The 19,962-nt window shown below is 39.5% G+C and overlaps 1 protein-coding gene across 1 annotated transcript in view; it reads right to left on the reverse strand.

Annotated features, from left to right (window-relative positions):
- The window catches only part of LOC135697351 (uncharacterized), a 33,333-nt gene that overhangs the window by 5,830 nt on the left and 7,541 nt on the right, over positions 1-19,962 (reverse strand). The window contains exons 2-4 of the mRNA XM_065216964.1: positions 12,342-12,483; positions 12,022-12,273; positions 11,903-11,958 (exon numbers count right to left, since the gene is read on the reverse strand). Of these exons, the coding sequence (XP_065073036.1) occupies positions 11,903-11,958; positions 12,022-12,273; positions 12,342-12,483 (450 nt within the window). The remainder of the gene's footprint in view (positions 1-11,902; positions 11,959-12,021; positions 12,274-12,341; positions 12,484-19,962) is intronic.

The following is a 19,962-nucleotide window of genomic DNA, read 5'->3' on the forward strand; positions in this document are numbered from 1 at the left end:
GAGATCCTTCCTACCTGTCCACACGGGCGACAATTACTGGTGACAACACTATCATTCAAAAACAAATCGCTTGTGTCGCTCGTAAAATATTCACGATGACTATTTTGCACCGACTGTTATGATTTCACGATTGGCAAGTGTCAAAAGTGCAATTCTTCGGTGCAAACGATGTAGGAATTTGATGCTCCTGAATCCACATTTTGCTTTCCTATTGATGTATTAAAAATCTAATATTTTTAGGTGGTTCTATAATTTGTATTATGTGGTTTATTAATGTAACTAGAATGTACAGTTGAAAATAATACTGTCATCTTATTCTGGGTCGTTGTCTTGGTCAGCCTGATATATTTAAAAAATATTTGAGAGATGTGACTTGAATTTATGGACAGTTGAAGATCTTCAAAACAATATCTGATCAACCTGAAGTCTTGAAAAAATATCCAAACGACTTTATGGATATCTCTGATCAACTGAAGGCCTTTTGATATCTTGAGAGAATATCACAAAAACGTGACTTGAATTGATGGACAGCTGAAGATCTTCAAGACAGCTGAAGATCTTTTAAGACCTGCGGTCTTAAAAAAATATTTGAACGTGATTATGGAGATCTTTATTCTACTTAAGGTATTTGAAATATTTCCTGATATCTTAAAAAGTATATCTGAGAATCGGGACTTGAATTTATGGACAGTTGAAGATCTTCAACAAAACAATATCTAACTTCCAAACCTACCATAGAATTTCCGAGATATTCATCTAGTTCACCAAACCCAAATGGGCTGCAAAATGGTGAGTTGACCTGAAAGGAGCGGAATACCTAGCTCTGGTCCTCACAAGCCTCCACGTGTCATATCACACCATACCACTTGAAACATGGACACAACTGAGGAGTTGGAGACGGTGAAATATGCCGTTTCCTACCTCATCCTACTTCCTTGTAATCCAGTGGAAATTCTTCAGTAAAATTTAGACTTTTTATATACTCACGATACAACACTTTGGGAATTGGTACTGCAAGTAGAAAACGAGAGCAGAAGTCTACGTTTGCCATTTTTGAAGAAGGTCGATACATAATTTCATAATCGTATACCGTAAGCTCAAAAACATAACGTTGCAGTCGTGGAAGGGTTGATGCATATATTATGTCACGCTCTAGGGGGGAGGGGGTCTAAGATTTTATGACAAGCAATGCATTAGGTATAGGAAAAACGTCACGATAGGAGGGGGGGGGTAAATTTCTCCTCGATTTAGCGTGCCATAATTAATGCATGGGCCCTAACCAAAATTTGATTCTTTCCATTCTTCCCAAAACTTCCAATTACCGTTTTGTGATCTGTGTATATGTCAAACTTCTTCCCAGAAAGAAATTTATGAAACTTCTTTACTGCACAAACAATCACCAGCGCCTACAAATGTAAATAGGATACTTCTTCTGTGCGTCATTTAAGCTGAAAGACGTATCACAGAGAGCGGCCTTCTCCATTTAAAATATCAAAACCAACAATTGAAATGGCCTTAACTCCATTTTGTAAACAAACCTTGTAAGGCCATTTTCTCGCGAACCGAAGTCCGCAAAGGCAAACCAACATAATGAACAGGTAGGGGGAATTCTCCTCTACCCGTTTGTGGTTTAGGTTTGCGAATGAAGTTTTCGGTTCGCGAGAAAATTGCCTTACAAGGTTTGTTTACAAAATAGAGTTAAGGCCATTTCAATTGTTGGTCTTGATATGTGACATTACGCCTCCTAGTCCATAGCTGCACAGATAAAAATTCTGAATTTTAATTATGATGTAAACATTCATTCACGTATAGACTTGTATTTCATTTCACGCAACCGAGCAACTTGCAAACAATGTTGTTTACAAAGATGGGCTTTTGCATAGAATATTTGCTATATTGCATGAAATGTGTCATTTGTTTACCTGTGCACCAAACTTTGTTCGTTATAGCTTACCACCACATATTAGTTTTTGTATATTTTTCAATGCTTCATGAATTCGAGGGACATATTCTCAATTATTATACCTACCTAACATAACATTTGAAGGGCCTATAATCTTTCGAATGAAGTGTAATGAAGAATATCCGTCAAACACTTCCGAAAACATTTTTTGATACAAAACAGTGTCAAAATCTAAAGAAAATTCGTGACGTCCCCTGGGTAGCAAACTTGAATTAATGAACTTTTTATTTATCAGAACAACACTATCAGAATGAACAACCAGGGGAAGCTCATAAGTTTTCACAGGCGCACCAGCGCAACCATCGGCAATTGAGAGATTTACAACTGACAAGAGAGTAAAAGCGAGTTTTTGCGCTCTCTTTCTCCATTAAGCTGGGCTTAGACAGGGCAACTCAATTGATCAAGTCAGTTGAATTCAACTGACTTGAACGCGAATTGAACGTGTAAACCATGCCATTCAACTGACTTGATCAACTCACTTGAATTGAAAAAATTTGGACCAGGCTCAACTTTTCAAGCCAATTGAATTCAACTGAGTTGATCAATTTACTTGAATCATCTAAACCCAGCTTTACTCTCTTTGCCTGCAATCAGATATCGAAGAGCACAGCGAGAAATGCACAATTTGGGCACCCATCCATCACAAATCTAGACCAGCAATTCGAATAGGCGGAACAACCAAACGTAAACAATGGCTTTAAACGCAAATTGCTCAAGAATCAAAACATTCCCTTCGGAAACTAACAACGCCATTCGATAAAGGAAGTTTGCTCTATGGTGTGAACAACAATCAATACGAAACTATCGATTTGAAATTGGTTCACTACTTGACTAGCCTATTGGTCCCAAGCAAACGATTAACGTATCCCATTCTAGTCGAAATTCTAGTACTACGCAATGTTTGTTTTGATTCGCTATGAAAGTTTGACAGATAAAATGAGGGGTTAGTGGTTTTTCCTATGTTTCGAGGGGTGAATCGATTAGCTTGGGACCGAAGAGAGTACCAGACCTGAGCCAAAAAGTTGAGCACGTTTCTTCGGGACCTACTAGTCTTAGAGTTACCTCTATGGTATGAAGGTATTAGATTGCTTAGGTGTGCTTTGATTCTGGAGAAATTTGCGTTTAAAGCCATTGTTTACGTTTGGTTGTTCCGCCTATTTGAATTGTTGGTCTAGAAATGTTCTTCGTATTTAAACTCACACATTCAAACTGGTCTGCAAGTATGATAACGTCCAAAGCGTACCAGACTGCTGTTTCCGTGTTGCTCCCGTTTGACGCGTGACTGCCGAAAGTTTCAATTACAACTAGTGGTGCAAACCGCCATTTATTGTGGAAAATTTGTGGTTTGTTTCAAGAGGTGATAGAAGGTCTGCTTGGCTTACATCAGGCATTGATCATTCACAAACTTGCCAGCCGCAACCCAAAAAAGCTCGCTTTTAGGTGCACTATTTAACGAGTTTTGTCATGGTAGTGTTATCGATATGCTTAGAAATCAATGCATTAGGGATTAGGCAGACCATCCGAACCTTTTTTAAGCAAACCAAGGTCGAAGATTGAGATGAGCCACACTATAAAATAGTGTATTAATGGTCACTTGTAATCTGGAGTAAAGTAGTACAGCTATAATGTGACCATAAAATCTATAAAAAATCTTAACGCATTTTTTAAATTATTCACACCTGTGTCGTGCACAGGTTGCACATGTGGACGCGACGCCACTGTGTAAACGTATATGATATGTGACGCTCCATTTATGTGCATCATATTGAACAGAAATTTACACTACCTTTTTGAACTGTGTGGACACGTCAGTCGCTACAAGTATTGGTTTCATTAGGTCAAAATATTCCAATAAGCATGGTCGAAGGAGATAGCTTTTACAATCGTTAAAAACCTTTTCGCACTCCCTTGTATATTCAAATATAATGTTCTTCTTTAGCAGACCATAAAGATACCGAATTATTGACGAAATCTTGGGAATAAATTTAGAATAAAAATGCTTTGAGCTCCGACGTATTTTGTGGAGATTTCGCTTGACGAATAGTTTAAATTTTGTGAGGACATGGCAATAAACTATTATCTGTCAGAATATGCCCAAGATATGGCAATTCAGTCACAAAAAATTGCACTTCTTTACGTGAAATTTTATATTAGTTCTGGATAGTATTTCCAAAACTTAACAAAGCTTTCGCTTGCTCTTCAAAATCAGTTTCCGAAATCAGAACGTCGTCCAAATAACAAGAGACGTTGTCTAATCCATGAAGGACATGATCCATCAACTTTTGAAAGATGGATGCACTAGCCCTCTGCGATAAACGATTGTAAACATATAAGCCTTTTATGGTATTAATTACCATAAACTTTTTGGAACGCTTCGACAGTAGCAGTTGCGTATAAACCCCTGCTATGTCAAGTGAGCAAAATATTTAAGATTCTGACCGAGAGGCAAAAAGATCCTATGCAACAGGCAATGGGTAGGTGTTTGGGATAATCACCTTATTGATTAACGCTCTACAATCGAAAACTAAACTAATCTTTTGATCTTTCTTTGATCGCAATAACTACCGGTGATGCTCACTCACTGGTTTTTTACCGGCAAAATCACCTCATCTCTCTCTAAGGAATCTAAATAATCTATGACCTTTTGTCACAACCTTAATGGTACACCATAAGCTTTTCGAAAAATTGGCGTTTTCTCTTTCAATGCAAGATCTCATTCAAACCCAACTATTGAAGTTGAAAAATCCCCATCAAACACTGTTGAAAACTTACGCTTCATCTGTTTAATTAAATTTTCTTCTTCCAGCTTGTGAATGCTCTCGTCATGAATTACCGGTTTCGAAAATACCTTTCGCCATCCTACATAAAAGCAAGCCAGCCAGGTATGACCTATTAACGGTACAAAATCGTTGTCACACCTCAGTACAACAAGATAAAGTTGCTGCCTAACTGCCAAAACCTTCAACCTCTTGCCATCAATCACTGCCAACTTTTTGTTAAAAGACATAAGTTTGTTATCTTGAAAGTTTCTCATAAATAGTAGTCAATCTCGATAGTCAACCTGCTCTTCTCAATCAAAACTTTTAAATTCAGATTTTACCAATCTTTCAAAATTACCAGATGAACTTTCAAGCTTAGGTTTAGGAGAGCACAAGAACTTGTGTAACAAAACTTCCGGATATGGAATCTCTCTTTACAAATAGAGCATCTACCTTGCTTGTTTCTAGGTGAAAATGAAACACTACTTCTGCTCCTACCGTTGTACCTTTGTCTTGATTGCGAACAGACTTCTTTTCGGCCTAAACGAGCCACTTCGGACACATTCTTTTCATCATTGCCTTTCAAAACACTTGTTCTGTAACTACCCGAGCAGGAGAAAATAACTAATGAATACCTAATTCTGACCTGTTACCAACATTTGGTATTGATCAGCATGACATAAGAAGTAAAATACCAAAGAATAATACCAAAAGATTACTTGCAACATACTTTGTAAATAACAAAAATTGATATTTGGATATCAAAAGAATACTTGTGTGGTATTGTTTTTGTATTGTATTATCATAATTTGGTATTGGAATGGTATTGTGGGTACATTTTTTTGGTATTATTCTTTGGTATTTTACCTCTTATGTCAGGCTTATCCATACCAATTTAAGGTATCGGGATATTCGTTCCTGCTTCTCTGTCCTAGCAGCAGACAAATCATCTTCATCACATATCATCTTTTGAAGATCCCGGTTATGAACACCTATAACAAGTAGATCTCGAATGGCCCTATCCTAAAAGGTACCGAATCCGCATTGCTCGGCAAGAACTTTAATTAATTTAATAATTTTATTACAAAAATCTTCAGATTTCTCATTTCTGCCCTGTCTGCCACTCCAAAATTTATAACTATGAGTGACATTTTATAAATCGTTTTTCAAGTCCTTCAGTAATCTGTTGATACGTCAAGTTCTTACATCCTGACCCGGAAAATGTTAACAACTAAAAATAAGTTTTAATATTTGGTTTCTGGCACATTGTTGTTGGGGAAAACATACTCTAGTTGTTCAAAGTATTGAGCAAAAGGGATTGAGCTAGGCAGGTATGGTTCAACTGAAGTTGTCTCCTAGCTTTTCCCATAAAAAATTATAGCACTGTTGTTGAGTGGTTTTGAGTACTTGGCATTGATGAAGTCTGCAAGTAGTAGACGAAATACGCGTATCTATGAAAAGATAAGCATAATGGAATTTAAAGGAAATAAACCAATACGCTCAAAGCTTTTCCCTTTTTCATATTTTTTACCAAAAATTAATTGATTTTTTTACCGTGTATTTTTTTTCTGGAAAGCTATTATTTGTCCTACAACTTTGTGTCAGTCATTTCGATTCGAAGTGACATTTTTGAGTTATGATGTTAAAAAAGTTATACATTATTTAATTTCAAGCAACTTTGCTCAAGAAAACAAAATTCTATCTCATCAATCTATCATTCTATGAAAATTTTTCAATATTTAGTTGGCGATTTTATAAAAAAAAATCTGTTTAATTGCTCTAACTTTGTGTTGTTTTACGAAAGTTACAAAGTTTTTTGTTTAAAAAATATCTTTTTTTCATTCCAATCATATTTTGCTCATCAAAGGAGGCAAAGAATATGTGTTAACTTTTTCTCATGTTTGCTCCTGTAGGAGAAAAGTGTCGTATGAAAATGTATTGTTTTTACACAAAAACCATCATAGCTTTCGTAAAACAAGATTGAAGATTGTAATAAAAAAAAGTTAGAGCCAAAAAACTGTTTAATCAGAGCCACCCTAACTGAATTTCGAAAAATATTCATAGAATGATATATCGATGAGATATAATTTTGATTTCTTCAGCAAAGTTGCTTGAAATTAAATAATCTATAACTTTATTGAAGCAAGTGTTCATCCTAATCTTAAACATAAAAATTTATAAATTTTGATTTTGAAAAAAGAAGACCAGCCTAGTTACTATTTATGTCAAAAGCATGCGCATGAGCTAATGGTTGTTCAAAATAGCATTTGGTCGTGACACTGACTGACACCCTCCAAATGATAGCTTAGAGTGTTACAAACAAACTTTTGTATGACGGCAACTCTGGAAAATGTTGTTTAGAGGTTTCAAAATTGAGTTTAAAAAAAAATCCTTTTTTTTTAGCTTACATCAAAAAGATATTTCTAATGCTCTAAAAACTTGTGAAACCTAGCCCTTTTAATTTTTTGTTTTACAGATTCCGTAGGGTCCAAACTATAAAAAAGTCATAGAATGTTTTATGTAAAATTGTTATATTTTTTTTTTGTAATTCTCTTAAACGATTATTCTTTTGGTACATTATGGCTTTTAATTGAAAAAAGTGGGATTTTAACATAATGTTATCATCAATCGAACAATGACGAACAACTTTGCCGAAGCAAATATGGTCCTTTGTTGAGATCTCACTAATATATTCAAATGTTTGCAAGTATTTTTAAATTCTTAATATTTTCTCAGTGGAAGGTTATGTTTATCAACATAATAAATCTAATTGTTATTTTCGGCTAGTAACTAATCAATGACACATTTCTTTGAAGAATTATTTTGAAGTTTTCTAATCTTTGCTACGGCCAATGGTGATTTTGAGGATTAGTAGTTGGACCGTACTAGTTCAATTCTCTTGCCAATCCTAGTGGGCGTTCTGCCTTGGTGCTTACATAACTTTGCTAGACTACAGTTGCTAGGCAATAGTCTTTTTGTTGTATTAAGGCTCAATTTACTTTGATGCATCTTTGTTTTAGCCCGACGGATTCACGATCAAATGCTATTTTGGGACACTTTAATGAGCATGAATGTCCACACGCGGTGGCTGCTTCGTTATTGCCAGATCAGCTGTAACTACGCAGTGAACCAACAGATGATGCTTGAGACTATCATACATCCTAAAGGTTTAAAAACTGGTGATCTCAAACTTTATAATAGGCTGGCCGCACCCGAACGCAGGTCAAGAAAGGAATAGGTAGGAATGTGTTGATGTGATACTCGCTTTGTTGAAAGCAGGGAAATTCTCTACACTTCCACGGCAAATCACTGGGATATTGGATAAAAGGGTCTGGTTTGTAGCAGGGTCTGTTTTGGCAAACGGTTGTTAGCACAGCAAACAAGGAGTAGCAATTTAAAATTTGTATGTTTTGTGGAAGCTGACATGTGTGCCTTTAAAGTTTCACGCTAAGGCTTCCTCAGAGTATCACCTTAGTGATGGGTTTATGTTATAAAAGAAAGCGACTAACGAATCTGCAATGTGTATGGGGCCTGAGATTTAACCCATGATTAACTGCTCGGTCGTTCTAAGGCCACCGAGCCCCTCATATCACTTATGATCGAGTTGTTGTTGTAATCATTCAAATCCGGCACCGGCGACAACGACGATTAAACTCCTTACAATGAAGGGGCCTGTGTTTGATTCCTCAATTTTCTACTTAGTAGCAAAAACGGCTATCTAAGGCAGCTGAGTGTACTAAATCTTAATTTGATGTCAAATAATGAAATGAAAAACTAGGCGAAATGGCTCTAATGTTGGCCTATGGATCTAAGATTGGGCCCATCGCTAAAAATCTGCTAGTTATCAATTTTATCTAGATGAACGCGTCATTGGGACGGTACTAATGGATATTTTTGGTCGCTATTGAAAATTTAGTCGATTGCTGAATTTATGTATGGGCCCAAATTAGGGGTATTTAGGCTGACATTACATCCATTTCCCCTATTAAAATCTTCAACAGGATTTTTCGGTTTAAAAAAACTCAAATTTGGGATTTTGCGCCACGGCTATATCAAGCACAGGATCTTTTTGCAAGGTAATAAACATTTTGCATATGATAGGTTTTTGAAAATTCAAGTTTCCCTTTTTTTATTTTGGCACCCTAACATGCATCCAAGCAAGTGCTTGCTTCACTCTGAACATGTTTGCGGGAAGTCAATTTCATGGACTACTAACCAGTCAAGAAATACAGTTGAACCTATGCTGGCGATTTGATTCAACTCTGCTGCTATTAAAAGGACCTTGACATGCCTGGTGGCGGTTTACTTAACATTTGTCCGAGTTTCAATACTTGACTGCACTTATGGACGGACGGACGGGCCGTAGAAAGTTACTGTTATAGTAGAGTGTATTAGTCAGTAGCTGAAGAAGAATCATACAAGTGTGGTGCCATTATCAATCCAAACGCCGCATCGTTGCTCGAGGTTTCTTGAACCGGAGCGAGTGATGATGATGTGCGTGATTTTGTTATTTTCAGTTTTTGTTTGCCGGCATCGCGAGAAAAAAAAATAAAGCCAACAAATGAATGTTTGAGTTCGCTGTGTCGTGAAGGAGATACGACCGCGCCCGGCTGACAAGTTGATATTTGTGATTCTCTTTTTTTTATTTGGTTTTGTTCGGTGTAGGTATTTCTGTACAATGTTTGTAGACATCACACCTACACGAGGGAAGGGAACAAACCGGCTTCCAGGAGGTGTTTTAAACTGCTCGAATTCAGGGTTGAATTTTGTAAGAGGTTTTCAAAACATTCAGTGATGTTTTGTTGTTGTTGTTGTTGAACTTAATTCAACACATTTTTTCGGTCCAAAAATAAGATGACTTTCCTTGACTTTGATTGCTCGATAGGGTAAGTGTGTAAATTTTGCCTGTAACGTTATTTCAATGCACAACCCTAATAAAAAATAATCATGAGCGAACGATAACCCAAATAATTGAACTATTCCACAAATTTATTATACAAATTTATTAGGGAATGGTTTAAAAGTCCATTTTTACGCTTTTAATTAATATCACCATGAAAACTTCGATTTAGAGTGATATGACATCTTAAGCAAAGTTGATGCTTCATCTTTTGCACATATTAGTTTTGTGATTAATCCCCCTAAAAATGAGATGCAAACTTAATTTTTTTCACACATTCGAGATGATAACCTCTCGGAATTCCATGAAACTTAGCTTAATTGTTTGCTGCGGCCAATGAACCAAGTTTGTGCTGGAATTCCGTCATTTTGACTCTCGGCTAAATTTTCAAAATGGCGTATTTGATATTTTTCAATAAATCGCCTCCTCGATGGAACGCAGACACCGGTCAACGTCTTCGGGCGTCTCCGGATGGACACCGTAGTCGATAGTGGAGTCGACACAGTGTTGGAACTGATCCCAGCTGACGCGATGGTAGTTGCGTCGGGAAGCTTGGAATCGGTTGACGGATGAGCCTTCATTGGCCACCAGCGGATAGTGGTCCGAACTCAGCTCCTGGTGGGTCACAGGTTGCGAGATGTTGTCTCACGAATGACCCAGAATGTGTTTAAGTGACTATAATAAAAAAAAAAACGTTTTATGATATTAGACAATAGAGTGATGCAAAATTTGAAATTTTCGCTCCACAATACTTAATCGATTCTAAATCGTATCCTGACTAACCTCTCAAAATTTGAACCCATTTGGTAAGAGACTGAGAAGGCACAAACCATTTGAGATTTATATGAGAATTACTATGGTAAAACCAAGATTTTTGTTCATGTCTATCTAATAATTCACTATATCGGTATGCTTCAAAATCTTTCAACTGTACTTGTAGGAAATTTTCCCAGCTACAACTTTGCTCAAGACCACTTTTTGAATAAATGCAAGGATCGAAAGTTATCAATGCGCTGATGTCTTATGATCATGCTCAATCAACTGCTCAGCAGGCAACATTGGTGTTTCTGGGGCGTTGAATAGGACACAAAAATCATGGCTACTATGTCACACTGCAAAATACAGTGTTGCCTACAGAGCAGCTGCTTGATCATGTCATAAGTTTACCAATCTCTTAAATAATTAATAACTTTTTCCTGTCTCGTTTTACATAGAAACGATCTTCAGTAAAGTTGTAGCTGAGAAAATTTTCTATAAGAATGGCCATCGAACTGTTTTGCAGCTCAATATGGAAAAATACTAAGAGGCAATGAACAAAAAGTTGAGAATTCCCATAGTAATTTAGATGTAAACTTCAAATGGCTTGTGTGAAGTCTGTTTCTAACCAAATGAGTTGTAACTTTGGGAGGCTAATCAGGACCCGATTTGAAACCATTTAAGCACTGTGGAGCGAAAATCTCAAATTTTGCATCAGTCTAGTAGACAAATTTACCCGTAGCCTAGTTTTAACTAGAAGGAACTACATTTTGTGTATATTGCAAAGTTACAAGCACCCATAGCTTCTTAAAGAGGGCGTAGGGTAAAATGGTATAATACGCTCCTTCTGGGGTAAAATGACCCAGCGTTTTCGTTTTACCCTACATATGAAGAATCAGTGAGTAACCATATCTAAAATTACCACTGCTGGTAAATAGTCAACATGGAAATACCCGCACAGTGATAAAACGAACAAATTCTACAATGATGAAGCACAAATTATGTGCAGAGCACTTCAATGATTTGCGCACAATGCAAATAAGGGAAGTGTACTTATCGTTCATAATTCCATGTTTGTTGGCTTTTAACCAACTGAGTAAATGATAATATTTGCGCGGCAATGACCAAATGATACCGATTACCTACGATGAAACGAACTGAAGTCAGTCTGTTGACTGGGAAACTTCATAATCAAACAATTAAAGTTCAATCCGTTGAAACATTTATGCATTTATTAAGTTTACAGCGAGGTTTCAAACACTTTATAATCTACATTTAAAATTGTATTTCTGTGTAGTTTCTATATAGTTTGTGTATGATATGATATGGTGCCCCCCTACGTTGCTCGTTTCATTCCTACTAAATGCAAGTGAAATTGTCCCACTGATGAAGCATACTCGAAATTCAAAATGTTAAACACTAGATCCACTGCATCCGCGCTGCTACCAACACTTCCGTTTGACACTGTTGCTCCCCTGTTGTTCCTGTTGTACCAAGATGAACTCCACCTGGCAGTACTATTGCTTGAGTTTCGCTCGAAACAGTCCGGCTAGTGTTTCCGCTCCGGTTTGATTAATTTCCTGTGAAAAAAAAAACAAGTTTATTTCGATTCGACAGCGGAATCCAATCTCAGATATACAGACCTTGTAACCGTGCGGTTCCAGTTCCTCTTTGCATTTGGTGAGCCACGCTCGAACCCGCGGGTACGGATGCAGGTCGAACTCGAACGCTTCGATTTGGGATACGGTCACGCACAGGGCCACGTCCGCTATCGTGAAGTGATTGGCCGCCGCCCACTGGTACTGTTTGAGCATCGCATCGAACCAGCCCAGAGCCTCCGCCAGTTTGGCCTTCTTCGTTTGATCCAGATGGGCACCCATCATGATGGTGGGGAACTGTTGAAACCGACAGACAATACGCTCAGTAAATAAGTAAACTAGCAACACAGCTGCGAGAGGCTCACAAAGTAGTCCACGACGCGCTGGTACAGGGTTCCCAGGTCAAAGTGCAGCCGCTGGTCCACCACGGCACGCGAGCGGAAATCTTTCGGATAGAGGTTCTCGTCCTTGCCGTACGCCGAGACCAAGTAGGACAGGATGACACGGCTGCCGGGGGGAAAATGGGAAGGACGATTAGAAGGAGGAAGAATGTTGTAAACGATGAATGTTGCGTGAGGTGGAAAATTGTATCAGGGATGGTGTTTTGGATTCCAATGAAGTTTCTGGTCACGTGAGTCGTCGTTCGGAATTATTCAGTGGCATTATTTGTTGTTTGCATGTGTGCCGGTGAAAGAAACCGTGGATGGAAATAATCAGCGTAATGCGAGAGTGATTTTGGTTTTTTTGTTGTTGTCCTCAGGTCTAGGAGGCGGTGCGGTTTCACTTTCATCGCCTGTTGCCTTGTTGTGGTTCGCCGACATAGGATGCGTGTGTGGAATGACGGAGACGGAGAATAGTGATAATAGGGCTTCTTGAAAAAAATATAAACGAATCAACTGTTGTATAAATTTGTTTCATGATGCAACGCTTATCAGTGGAATGGCTTTGTTTATTTCTTATGCTGAGCTATTCATATCAGGGAAAACACATGGACATACTGATACGAATGTCGGGTAATACCATTTGGGCACGTAGGCACTGCTTTGGGTTTACATATTGGTACGAAGTATGAAGTTATTTCTGTCGGGACCAGGCTGCTTTGATTTAAACCTTCGAAAAAGTTTTTTTTTCTTTTTACCTATACACGGCCGATAAGATCAACCCAAATTTGAGTTCAGTTTACTCATAAATCGCAAAAAATGCAGGAACTCAGTGATGAGCAAATTTGCTTCATGTTTTCCTGTGGAAAACCCAAAAAATCTGCTGGAAGATGAGAAAAATTGACGAAAATTTTACTCAGTCCAGAAGTAGTACCAAACTTTACATTTCTCATGTTCGGGATTTTTTTCCTGGAAAAACATGGAAAGCTGAGCTCCTGCACTTTTTGCGATTTGTGAGTAAACTGAACTACAATTTGGGTTGATCTCATTGGCCGTGTAGGTACTGATAAGCATTAGACAAGTGCACAAGAACTCACAAATAGATCAAAACAAAATGCGTTTTTTTTTCGACGACCGCCTTCGCTTCAAAAGTAATGAATCTAGTCGAAGACTCATATATTAAGATTACAAACTTGATGAAGAGTTCCTAGTGGATTCCAAGGGGATATTCATAACCTTTTTTTAGAACTTCTTCTTAAATGACATCAAGGCCATTTCAGGTAAAACTTTAGTCCGAAATCATCAAAATTTCCTTTGCACGGTTGAATAATCGACGGATGATAATTCTCCCTAGAATACTTTTCACTTTTGTCCACTTCCAATCTGTTTAAAAATGGTAGTCTTTTTTATGAGAGAAAGCAGAGCTCTTTCAATTAACGTGTGGTTTATTTGAAGGACAGTTTGATAATGGAACAGAAAAATGAAAAGTCAAATAAGCAGGCCCTAGACTCATCCGTAGTTCTTGAAAGCGTCCAGAGTCCAATGGCTTGGTGAATATGTCAGCTAATTGTTCGCGAGTACCAATAGATTCCACTTGGATGCGTCCTTCGGTAATATGATCCCTGATGAAACGGTGTTTAACATCAATGTTTTTGCTTCGTTTCATCTCCAAGTTATTCGCCATTCCAATATAGCCTCTGTTGTCCTTGAATATGGTGACAGGTGTTTTCGGATCCTTGGCCTTCATATCTTCAAGTACTCCAGATAACCACAGGGATTCTGCAGTAGCGGCGTTCAGAGCTACATACTCGGATTCACTTGACGAAATAGCAACTGTAGTTTGCTTCTTGCTGCACCATGATACCGTTGATCCAAACACCTTAAAGACGTATCCCGTGACTGATTTTCGATTTTCATTGTCGGCCGCCCAGTCAGCATCAGTAAATCCAGATACCCTACTGGAAAACAGATGTCCGGCCGAACGCACAGCATAATATACATTAAACTGCCTAGTAGCTCCGTGTAGGGTTCTTCAGTTGGCGTCCCCTCTCGTTGCAATTGCAGTCCCTTCTCCGTTGGTGACTTAGCTGGATTGCATTCAGCCAGTCCAAAACGCTCCAAGACTCTTGCCACGTGCGCCTCTTGCGAAAGTTGAAGAACTCCTGTTTGCCGATCGTACGCTATCTTCATTCCAAGAAATCGGCGTGCTTCTCCACAGTTAGTCATGCTGAACACAGTCGAAAGCTTCTCCTTCATACGTGCGATGGATTCCAATTTCCTCCCTGCGATTAGCAAATCGTCCACATATAGTACAACGTACAGCTCGTCTCCTTCTTCGCATCGTGTGTATAGGCAGTAATCATGGCGGGACCGCTTGGAACCCATCTTGACTAGTTCACTGTTGAATTTTTCATTCCAGAATCGTGGAGATTGCTTCAATCCATACAATGATTTTAGCAACTTGCAGGTCATATTTGCTGGAGCCTGGACGCCTTCAGGAATATCCATATAGATATCCTCTGCAAGAAGGCAGTTTTAACGTCCATCTGATGGAAATGGAACTGGTTGTGGACGCCTACAGCTAGCACAGTCCGGATGGGGTTGGTATCTTCACCACCGGTGCATATGTATCCTCGAAGTCAACTCCATAACGCTGCAGGTAGCTCTTCGCTACTAGTCGGGCTTCATATCGAGCGGCCTGGCCATCTTCGTCTTCCTTCACACGGAATATCCACTTGGATTTGACAGGTTTCACGCCACGTGGACAGGGCGTCATCTTCCACACACCGTTCGCCTCCATGGATCGCAATTCATCATCAACAGCCTACAGCCATTTCATACGATCGCAGCGGGCTTCGATGTCACTGTAGCATTGAGGAGCATCTGTGGAATACGAGCCAGCAGAAGTTGCTCTGTAACCGGTGAAGAAATTTAACAACTTATCGGGGAGCTTACGCTCCCGTTCGCTGCGCCTCAACATCGCTTGTCCTTCGGACTTGAGTTGTTCTAGTTGCGAAGGGAGCGCTCCGGTATCATCCGCCTCCAAAACGTCTGCATCATCAGCAATCGGAGTATTCTCACGTGACATCGGTCTCTCTTCAGGTGACGGTTCCATTGAATCACGAACAACTTCCCCCTCTTGCTCATACGGTACTACAACGAGTGGTGTATCTGCTTGATTTTCAGGATTAGCTTTGTAGGGAAAGCAGGTTTCATGAAACTTCACGTCACGAGCAGTCATAATTCTTCTTGACTTCGGCCTTGTTGCTCTCGGGCGTGTGCCGTTGAATGGTTCACGGCATTGCTTCCCTTGCACGCACGCATCACAGAACGCCAGCTTGACTGCCTGAAATCAGCACCATCCACCAGATTGTTACTTATGATCGCTTTCATTCCCTGTTGACTCAGGTGTCCAAGCCTTCGGTGCCACAAATTGGTCGCTTCAGTTTGACACATATTTGCCGAAGACACTGGAATGTCTACCTCGATCACGTACAGGTTACCTCTCAAGTTCGCAGTAGCAATGACTTCGTTGTTTTTCTTGAGAACCGCAACGGAACCGCAGAAAATTACCACAACGCCTGCCTTCACCAACTTTTTAACGGACATCAGGTTGCTGCGAAGCTCGGGGACATAGAGAACATCCTTCATGTTCAACGACGTGTTCTTGTTACTGCTTCCGACGATGGTTCCAACCGTTTTTGATACCAGTGTTTCTCCGTCCTTCGCTACTTGAATCACAATGTGTTGCTTCATCTTGCGAATTTCCGAGAATACTGCCAAATCATTCACTAGGTGGTCACCCAAATTGAACCCAAATCTAGCTTGAATACCACCTTTCCTCTTGGTGCCTTTTCAATCTTGCGACTTGCAATGAAACTTACTGCATTTCGTTGATATGCCGATTTAGCTTCACCGCTTTTCTGCCGACGGTCCTTCTTCAAATGGCCACGTGACAATTGTGACACTTGCCTTGGAACTTCATAGACTTGCGTTTCTTCTCTCCAGAAAATGCCGCAGCCTTGATCTCACCTGAGTCTTCGTGACGTTCGGTTCTTTTCAGCTCTTCCGCCAATAAGCGTTGCTTCACGATCTCCAAACTCAACTCTTCCTCAGGAATGTTTTCCAAGGCCGTCACCAAGGGGTCATACGCATCCGGTAGAGTCTGGAACAGCGAAATGACCAAATCAGCTTCCTCGCCCTTTGCCTCAGCGGTTTTCAGCTGCCGGATCAAGTCTTCGAACACCAGCAAGTGCGCTCTCATCGAATCACCATCTCTCAACTTCAGACGATTCAACTGCTTTCTCACCAGGTTTTGAGTGCTAATTGACCGCTTGCAAAGGTGTTCTCGAGCGCCTTCCACATGTCCTTGGCCGTCTTCTTCTCGCAGACGATCGCCAGACATTCATTCGCCAGGAAGCTGACAATATATAACTTGGCCTTCCGGTCTGCCTTTTCAAATTTCACCTTTTCAGCTGCTACTGCCAGTGCTTCTTCAGTTAAAGTGTTCAATACTCCCACGGAATCCAGGAACATCTTGACTTTGAAGCTCCAGTGCTGAAATCCAGAACCACCGTTGAACTGCGGAATTCCGCACACAACTTCTCTCGTAGAGGTGCCCATAACCTTTTATGAGTGAAAGCAGAGCTCTTCCAATTAACGTGTGGTTTATTTGAAGGACAGTTTGATAATGGAACAGAAAAATGAAAAGTCAAATAAGCAGGACTACTGAGATGGAATTAAACGATTGCTTCTGGCTTCCAGGTTCCCTTTTTTCCCAAAGGTATTTGTTGGAAACTAGTAAGCCATGAGGAAGACTTCAATCAAAAATTTTCATTATCCTAACAACTACTGTTGATTCAAGTTCAATAAAATCTGTTATCCAATAATTATCGCTGTGTTTGATTCTCCGTTTATAAGTTAAATAAAACCCGTATACGAACGAACCATTCAGATCAACGAACTGTTGTAGTTCCGTGCACCGCATTCAAGACTGGGTGAATACAAACGAGTATTCAATAGGTGATTTCGAGTATTGTCCTGATCGTCCTGAAAATGTCCAACCTGACGTAGCAGCTAACGGTATGAACGAGGTTCTTTGTCAAGCGTTCAAGGGTCTTCAAAATAAACATGTAAGAGATTTACCGCAGTTCTCAGGGAACATTATGGATTGGCCAATCTTCGAAAATGAGTTCAAGATGTCCACTACTGAGTGTAAGCTGACAGACAGAGATAATCTGAGGAGGCTGAACAACGCTTTGCAGGGTAAAGCTCGTAGAACTGTGGAGTCCTTGCTATCTGATCCTGAAAACGTTGGTAATGAAGATGCTTAAATCTAATTTTGGGCGCACCGAGTGGGTTGCGGCTAACAGAATGGAGCTACTCAGAAACTTGGATTCTGTGAAGGACGGTAATATTCTATAACACTGTCATCGAAACTGCGGTGGCGCTGAAAAATGTCAAGGCCGAAATGTACCTGATGAACCCTGAACTTATCTCTCATTTGGTCGACAAGCTACCAGTGTTTAGCAAGCAAATGTGGGTGACGCACAAGGCGTCGTTGTTGAAAGTGGAAAAGATTGTCGATTTCCAAGCATTTTCGTGTTGGTTGGAGGATGAAATGGAAAACCAATTGGCAATTATCAACCCACTCTTCCTGGAAAAAAAGGATCGCAAGGATCAGCAGTTCGTGCCGTTCACAAGATCAAAGCCACCAGTCCTGAATATCAAGTGTGAAAGTGTGAACAGTTTACGAAACTTTCCGTAGAACAACGTCGTTCTGCTGCAAGATCCTGTAGATTCTGTTACGTATGCTTGAAGCAGGACCATTCCCGTCGTGATTGCCGATCTGGTAGAACTTGTTCGGTGTGTGATAAGAATCATCAAGAAATTAGTACATTCGGATAAGGAACATAAGAAACCTGTAAGTAAGTTCGAGAAGAAATCTATCGAAGATCTTTGCCATTGCAAAGGGTAGAAACGTAAACACTCTCCTACGTGTCGGAAAAGTTAGAATTCGTAGGTACAGTCCTGGACGTATTTGCTCTGTTAGACGAAGGATCTTCTCTATCAATGATCGGCCAGCTGAGCAAATGGAACTAATTGGTCCAATTACTCCTGTTACCTACCGTAGGACAAATGGAATTTCACATAAAGATGATACGTCAATGTTGCTGTCTCTCCATGTTTCTGGACCAAATGAGCAAGCTAAGTGGTATGAACTGAATAACGTGCGGACAATCAACAACATCAATCTACCACGAGTAAGCATCGATATTGGAAGGATTAAGAGCTTGTATCCACTTCTGGATGAAAACAAACTGATCGCCATACAAAATGCTGCGCCCAAAATGATTATTGGTTCCAACAACGCTGAACTAATAGTTCCCCTGAAAACTGTGCAGTATTCAACAAGGGGATTACAATTGACGCGCTGTCATCTTTGGTTGGACAATACATGGTGAAATAGAACCTGCACTTTCATCTGCAACGATCAAGATTTGGAATTCACCGAACTAATAAAAGAAATGTACAAGGTTGAAGATTTTTGTATCAAGCAACAAGGTCCAAAGATGTCCGAAGAAGACGAAAGAGCATTGGATATCATGAACAGGACGCTGAAACATTGTGGGAACCGTTTTGAACTTGGTCAAATTTATAAATACAACAACTTCACGTTTCCTGACAGCAAGCCTCAGGCTCTTCGTCGTCTGGCTATTATAGAAAAGAAGATGGATGCTGACCCAAAGTTCGCTGAACAGTATTGTCAAAAGATCAAAGATTATGTGGCAAAGGACTATGCGAGGAAGCTGACACCTGAAGAATTTACTGAAACAGCAAATACTTGGTACTTGCCACATTTTAGTGTTGTTAGTGCTAACAAATTTCGTTCGGAACTGTCGGTGTGATTCCGAACCAGCCGCCTGGAACAGTATTATTTTCCTGTTTTTTCGATGTTCTACTAAAACTAAGCTAAGATGCAACTGTTGTCAAAAAATCACAGAAAAATATGGTACCTACAGACATTTTCTAGCTTCACCAAAAGAAAATTGGAAAAATGTAAACGCGTAAAAAGGGTTGGGTGTAATGTACATTCAAGCATGGCTCAGCAAAGCTAACGCAACTGAGCCTTCATAAGTAAATGGATTTATTAAAAAGGTAGTCTTTCGAATTTTCTGCAAAGATTATCCTCTCATCTTGGATTTCTCCTTAGAATGAAATTGAAGCCCTTCTCTCTTAAAATTCCCTTCAAAACTGCATAGGAATTATTCGTAGAACTCCCTTAGAATTATCCTGAGCATTAATTATCATGAATCAAGAGGTCATAACAACTACTATTCCTTAGATTTCGTTTGAAGTTTTTCTTACAACTACCTTTGCATTGTCCTCGGAACAAAAATGGGATTCCAGTCAATTCGAGTCTCTTGGAATACTCCTCAAAATTATTTGGAATTATCCTTGGAACTTCCATTATGTTGGCCTCAAAATTATTCAGAAATTCTCATAGAATTTCCTGAGCTAATACCACAACCCCAAGAATCTTGAAAATTTTCCTAGTTCCATTTTTTTATATATTGATCTTGGAAAATTTTCAAAGTCCGACATC

The sequence above is a fragment of the Ochlerotatus camptorhynchus genome, unplaced genomic scaffold (assembly GCF_037179485.1).
Source record: "Ochlerotatus camptorhynchus isolate MF236.1 unplaced genomic scaffold, CSIRO-AGI_Acam_v1.1 ptg000070l, whole genome shotgun sequence".
In the NCBI taxonomy this organism is placed as follows: Eukaryota; Metazoa; Arthropoda; class Insecta; order Diptera; family Culicidae; genus Ochlerotatus; species Ochlerotatus camptorhynchus.